This window comes from Elephantulus edwardii, unplaced genomic scaffold, assembly GCF_000299155.1.
Source record: "Elephantulus edwardii isolate Elephantulus edwardi_28Jun2011 unplaced genomic scaffold, EleEdw1.0 scaffold00207, whole genome shotgun sequence".
NCBI lineage: Eukaryota > Metazoa > Chordata > Mammalia > Macroscelidea > Macroscelididae > Elephantulus > Elephantulus edwardii.
Window position 1 is genome coordinate 2,850,963 of NW_006399957.1, and position 7,269 is coordinate 2,858,231.

Below are 7,269 nucleotides of genomic sequence, written 5' to 3' on the forward strand. Positions count from 1 at the left end.
GCCACACAGTCAGACGTGTGGTCTCTGGGCAGTGTCCTTTCTCCCCAGCATGGCCTGCATTCCCAGGTTAGGTGGACCCCACCCTGCTTCTGATACTTGTCATGCTTCACTTTTGTCTCGGACAGAGATGACCAAGCACGGCTTTCAGTCCCGCGGCACAGCCTGGACACACACCCTCTCCTCGCTGATCCAAGTGGCTGGAGAGTTTCTCTCCTCTGAATTCTCACAGGGCATGTTACCTGTCTATGGCATTTGTATTCTGTACGTTGTCATACTTAGGTTTGTTTGGGCTTCTTTTTTTTTATAATTTTATACTGGTTTACTTACAAAGTTTGTATACATTGTTTTTCACTCCAGATCTTCCCCTTTCCTTTACCCACGCCATCCTCGACCCATCAGATTGTGCCACCCTATGATTAAACCCCTCCTTCGCCCATCCTCACCCCTCTGTTCCCTCTTCCCCTCCTTGGATCCTTGCGCTCATTTTAAAATAATGGTCTTATTGTTGTCTTTATGAGACTGAGGTAGTTCATTTAGCATAATGCTCTCCAGTCCCTCCTTAGTATCTTCCTTGCCCTCAATTTAAAGCTCCTTGAGGGTACCGTGTGGGACTTCTCTGTTTTGTGTTTCTGAAGCACATAACCCAGTCTACATTCAGAGGGGCATAAAACTTTGTTAAATTGAATAAAAGTGATGGGCTTCTTAGAAATGGGTGATACCCAAGATTCTTCCAATATTCATTAAGTTAGAGCTGTGTATGATGAAGACTATCGCATATCCAGTAATCTCTATGCAGGAAAAAAATAGGACCATGAATAAGGGAGACTGAGGAAGAATTGCCGCCTTTGCACTGTGATGTGAGCAGAAAATGTTGACTGTTCTATGGACGGCCAGAAAAGCAAGCAAGTTTGTGTTGGAGGAAGTGCAGTTAAGGAGCTTCTTAAATATGAGGATAGTGAACCGTCCTTTCAAGTACTCTGCACATGTTGTCAGGAGTGGCCAGTCCCGGGAGAAAACCATTCTGCTCGGTCAAATAGGTCAGTGAATGCGAGGAAGAGCTCAGGTGATGGACTGACCCTGCCGGGCTCCAGCCCAGCCAGCGGTGGGAGTCTGGCAATGCCCACCAGGCTCGTTGTGTTGTTGGTGGGGTCATTCTGAGCTGGCTCCCACCCAAAGATACCTAACAACAAAAACAACTACCCACCCCCCTCTTGAGGGTGGTGGTTGTTGTCATGTGCCACTGAGGCGCTTGCGACTCATAGCGACCCTGTGTACAAGAGCTCTAAACGCTGCTCTATCCTGTGCTAACCTCACAGTCTCAAACACATTCATTCCCACCACCCTAATCACAGGATCGATCCATCTCATCAAGGGTCTTCCTCTCCTGTGCTGTCCCTCCACTCTCCCAAACATGATGTCCCTCTCCAAGGACCAGTCCCTCCTTGCAACGTGCCCAAAGTATGTCAGATGAAGCTTCAGAATCCTTGACTCCAAGGAGCATTCTGGCTTCACCCTCTTCAGGACAAACCTGTTTGTTCTCCTAGCTGTCCATGGTATATTCAACACTCTTCTCCAGCACCACGGCTCAAAGTCATCAATTCTCTTTCGATCATCCCTATTCACTGTCCAACTCTCTCATGCATAGCATGTAATTGCAAAGACTATAGCCTGGATCAGGCGCACCTTAGTCTCCAGCCTGACGTCATTGCTCTTCAGTACTCTTGAGAGGTCCCTCACAGCTGACTTTCCCAATGCAGTTCATCTCCTGATTTCCTGGCTGCTGTTACCAAGAGTGTTGACTGTGGAACCAAGTGAACTAAAATTGTTAACAATCTCAGTCTCTTCACGATCCATGCTGATGCTGCCAGTTAGCCCAGTGGTGAGAATCTTTGTTTTCTTCATGTTGAGCTTCAATTCATGTTGGAAACTGCAGTCCTTGACTCTCTGCAGCAAGCGCTTCAGGTCCTCCTCGGTTTCAACAAGCAGGGTAGCTTAGTTGAAATGTCCTTTTGCTCTATGGATGAGATTTTCCTGATATTTTTAAGCTCTCTATAGTTGAGCGCTTTGACCTCACACTGATTCTCTCATCTTGGCTTGTATGTGGTCCATGTCCAAGGTAAGATGGAGGCTTCATGAGAAACATGGGTTCTCTGTAAAGGACGGTTATGAGTGCGGACCCTAAGAGTGACTCTTCACAGAAATAGTTGATATTTTCTGTTGAGTTGGCTTCTATTTATGGTGACCATATACATAGTACGATGGCCATTGCTTTGTCCCGTGACATCTCCGTGATCTTATACATGTTTGGTTCGTTGTTGTGGGTACTGTGTCCACCCATTTGACCACAGGAAGCCTGTGCTGTGACCTAACTGTGATCCCTCTCTGACATTTGGATCCACCAGCTGCTCTTTGGGAGAAAGGTGGATAAGTTCCTCTCAGGCAACTCAGAGCCTTTGAGAATCTGCTGGAGGTCATCTATACATGAGTCAAACAATGGGGTTTTGTGTTTCTACTTTACTAAACATGATGTCTTTTTCTAGAGATTGGTCTTCCTGAAGATATGTCCCAAAGCCTTAGATCATCTGCAGTATCTGAGGGACTTTGGAATAAAAAATAAATTTTGGTCAGCCTCTAAAGTCAAGTTCAGGAACAATTCTACTCGGCCAAGTGGTGTCATTGTCTTAGAAACAAGAACCCTACAAGGAGGCCTGCAGTCTGTGGGCGGTGCTGTCTGTGCTGGCCTCCGGCCTCTCCAGGCTGGCCTTCTGGTTGGAGCATGCAGAGTCGGCACTACAATTCCCTTTCCACCTTTTCACAGATGTGTGCATGCCTTTTCTGGTTAAAAGGAAAGATTAAATTGATACTGAAGTCCCCACAAGACAAGGGTGTCTTCTCTCCCACTTTCTCTATCGCCTCCTCTCTGCCCCTTTGGTTGATTGTTTGAAGGAGTGCTCGCCTCCCTGGTTTATTGTTCACCTTGAAGTTGTGTCTGTTGTTTGGCTGAAAGCTGGACCACGAGGGTGAGGTCGGTTCCAGACTTGAAGGATGACTAACATCACAGACTTGGGGGTCCCACCAGTGTGTGTTACAATGGTCTGCCTGGTCTTGGGGAGGGGGCTCTGTGATACATGTGAGGTGTTGGGGCTGGTAGTGGTTCCACCTTGGTTTCCATCAAATAGCCTAGAGAATGTGTGGGTGTGATTTGTGATCAGAGTTCTAGAAGGTCACGCATGCATGCCATTTCCCCAGAGAACCACAAGTTCCTATCTCTTCCTTATCAGTCATGTTGTATATGTCCCGCTCTCGTCCTGAGGTGGATGGACACTGTGTCCCTCTTGTGGAAGGTGTCCTTGGCCAGAGGTCTGCCCACATTATGTTGTGCTGTGTGTCCGAGGCTCAGTCCTCAGACTAGTATGACCTGAGAACTAGGTGGCCACTAGGTCACCTCACTATTGAATGGAGAGACCTGGGAGGAGAGCGGGAGAGGTAGGAGCGGATGGGACGCACAGCACGGCTCCTCGTCCTGCTGGCGCCATTTCCCCTGGAGCCTCATGGTTGTGGGCCTCGAGGTACAGGGCGGAGAGGACCACTCCACTCCTCAGTTGCCCTATGACCGGGGTCTCCCCTGCTCGATTATCCTCGAGTCCCTGGCCTTGGAGGAAGTTTTCCTGCATTTGCAGGCAGTGTGTTAGAGTTTCCTGAGTTTGTTCATAGGCTTTCTGTCTGTTTGCTGAAGAGGGGCGTCCTAGCAGACCCGACTGGCCTGCTCTGTCTTCCTGGGCACTCTGCAGATCAGCAGGAACTTTCGAAGACCCCACAGGCTACCCACATGTTTATAGTCAGTCCCTGGCGATGACTGACAGACTTATGGAAAACCCGCATGGGTTATGAACCATTTGGCTGTAACCAATCCTGCAAAGCCTCATGTGGTAAAATTCCCAGTAGATGCAACGGCTCGTCATAGCGAATGGGCACTCTTTGGTGATACTCATCATGTAAGTACTGGTGTAACAGGCAGGTCACCAAGACAGCCCACACACCCAGGTGAAAGGGCATGGCGCCCAATCAAAGGCCGGCAGACCTTGTGTCTACACTCACGTCCGCAAATGCTGTGTGTGTGTGTCTGGTACTTAGCAGAGGAGAGGGGGCGAAGCTGTGCGGCCTTCTTAACCTTGACAAACCATGAGGGAGTGAGCGCTGGTCCTGGGGCCTTGGAACCACAGTCCTGGGACACAAGGCCAACCACGTGGTCTGCAGAGACTCTGCTCTGCATTGGTGCGTATCAAGCTGGGTCTTCAAAGCTCGCGCGGAGCTGTCCAAGCCTCCTCTGACCAGCCGCGGTGGCTCCACAGAAAGGCTTGCTGAGCTGCGTCTATAGGGACGGCAGCCAGATGTCCCCACGGGGCCACTCTGCTGTCACGTGGCCACTGTGAGCACAGTCACCACCACAGCACGGAACAGCAGTCTCACCTGGGTGCCTGCAGGTAAAAACAGCCAGCTCTCTGCTACGGAGAGGCTGGAGGTTCGAGGCCACAGGGATGCCACAGGCCTGGGCCCCCTTCACATGTCCAGGTGGAAACCTTGCGAACACGGCTCTGACGCGGTCTCTGAGCATGGTCTGCGACAGACCTGCAGGATTAGCTTGAGCAACTGACCTTCTGCCCTGTGGCCCCACTGTCCTGAGATCCTTGGGAATGTTCTCCAGGTCTTACAGCTTCCGCTGCATCCAGCTTGGTTACTGCCACCTCCTCCATCGACTTCCTGTAAGAAGCCTGGTGCCTCTGTTTTACATGAAATTTTTTCATTGGGGGGTGAGGCGAGTAAAGCTGAGGGGCCGCACGCTGCCAGGACCCCTAGCAGCCGGAGACGAACGAGCAGGACGCTGGCCGCTGGTCACTGCACAGAGACCAGACATGGACCACTGCCAGGCCCCCAAACCATGCAAGCCTCAGACTCCAGTTGTGGACAGAGGGAAGCTTCCAGATTATCTTGGACCTGGGAGTGTGGGCGGGGTGAGGGCACAGAGGGACCTCGAGGAGGGCCTAGGTGATTCCGCGACTGCCCAGACCCCTGGCTACAGCCCTGATCAGACCCTGGGGGTCTCGGCCTTTCTCTAAAGGAAGCAGCTGGGCACATGCCCTCTGCCCTCTTGATGCACAGGGGCCTCCAGGGCAGGATTCCATCCACGGAGCCTCGGGAGGGGATACAGGAGTGGGAGGGATGACCCTCTGGAGGGTCTTGAGAGGGGACAGAACGAGGGACAAGACACAAATCAGAGCTACTTGGATTAAGTCAAGCTGTGAGCGAGCCGTTAGACGCTGTGGACCTGGCCGTGGCACTGACGTGCAGCTCTCTGCAGTGTCTTTCAAACACCAGTTGTGATGGGAACCAGCTGTTAGATCCAGGAAGGAAAAATAATAAAAGGAAAAGAAAAGAAATGAGCTTCGGATTCAAAATCATCATCATGTCTGTCTTCACAAAAGCTCTGTGTGCTCCATTCTCCTCCAGACAAAGCCGCACAGCGGGCGGGGTCAGCCTGCATGAAGGCATTGTCAAGTTCAGGGCGGCGGGGGAGGGGAGGGGGAGGGGAAGGGGGGAGACCCCTCTCCCAGAGCGGGGAAATGCGGCTTTAAAATGGTTTAGAGGTGCAGCCGAGCGGGAGGGGGCTGATGGATGTTAGCCTTTGCCCGGGGCTCTTGGTCTGCGGTTCCAGGTGGATCTCAGCCCTTGTTCAAGGCCGAGGTGAAGCCCATAGTTAGTGCGTCCTTCCCAGGTGTCTGCATGGACAGCAAAGGAGGCGCTGGTCAGGCGCTCTAATCCCCATTTACCCTTGGTCTTTATCAAGGTCTCCCCACAGATCTTTCTAGAATGAAGATAGATCCTGACATCACTGTGGAAAGCAAGCTGACCCAGGGCCTGAGAGACATGCCTTGTTGCCCGTGGACTGGGGACCGGAGGCAGCAGTGTGGCTCTGTGCCCAGGAAAATGCGTCTGTGAGAGGGTACGCGTGTGCTCCGGGGAAGGGCTCGTGGCAAAGCACCCGCAGAAGTGTGGGTGACAGGCCTGTATGTACCTCCCTCCTGCTGTTTAATCACTGTCACAGCTCGCCCAGCCCTGGTGACTGTGACAGGCACGGTGATGTCTGCAGAGCGTGCTCCCTGTGTTACTGCCTCCATGACGTGTCTGCTCCGGGGCCTGTTGGAGAACCCGGTCCAGCTCGACAGGTCCATTCACGTGGCCGGACATGTCTCCTGGGTGAGGTCTCACGCTGCATCTCTTGGTGGTGGAAGCCAGGCGGGTGACGGACTGGACTCACCAGCTTCCATGGCGCGCAGACAGGTACCTGCAGTGGTGAAATGACCAGAGGGGCAGCTGTGGGTCGGTTCCTACTCTACTGTATACAACAACAACAACAAGCATTTCTCTCTATCTTCCAAGGATCACCCACGATTGATTCCAAGCTAAAAAGAAAGACTATCTTCCTTGTGGTGTGGACCTTCACTTTCCGGAGGAGAGACCACGCTGTGCTTCTTTTCACCACTCCATTTCTAGGAGACAGCCCTTCCTGCGGCCCTGAACCCAGGATCCTTGGTGCTACAGAGTTTTATGTGCGTAGCTGTGAAATAAAAGATCAGTTGTTTAGACCCACCAGCCATCAAAGATGTGCAGTCTGCTTCCACAGAGACCACAGCCTTGGTGACCCCTTGGGGAAGCCCCATTCTGTGCCCCGGGGCCACTCTGATCAGAGCTTCTTCATTGGCACTGGGGTGAGAGGACTGGGCACTTTTGTGGACGTGCATCGTTCCTGCACGGTCAGGATGTAGACTGTTGAGCCACAGTCTCCAACTCACTGGCCTCTTACTGAGTGGGGATGACCTCGCTTCTCCCAGACCTGCCAGGGGTGATAGTGTACTGGGCCTTGTGCGCAGCAGGGGCCAGGCCCTGAAGAAGGACATGCTGCTGGGACAGGAGAGGGTCAGTGAAGAAGAGGAGGACTCCTTGACGAGGTGGGTGAGTGGCTGCAGCGGTGCGTTCAGTCCTGGCAGTGCTTGTAAGGACGATGAAGAATCGGGAGCGCTCTGTGCTGTTGTGCGCAAGCTTGATGTGAGCTGGAAATGACTCGGTGACCTCGAGCACCACCACCACCACCACCACCACGTAACACGCCACCACCACCACGTAACACGCCACCACCACCACTACCACCACGTAACACGCCACCACCACCATCACCACCACGTAACACGCTACCACCACCACCACGTAACA

General features: G+C 52.5%; 1 protein-coding gene across 1 annotated transcript in view; it reads left to right on the forward strand.

Annotated features, from left to right (window-relative positions):
- Window positions 1-6,174: 6,174 nt before the first annotated feature.
- The window catches only part of LOC102850095 (protein SET-like), an 84,649-nt gene continuing 83,554 nt past the window's right edge, over window positions 6,175-7,269 (forward strand). The window contains exon 1 of the mRNA XM_006897246.1: window positions 6,175-6,255. Coding sequence (XP_006897308.1) covers window positions 6,175-6,255 — 81 coding nt within the window. The remainder of the gene's footprint in view (window positions 6,256-7,269) is intronic.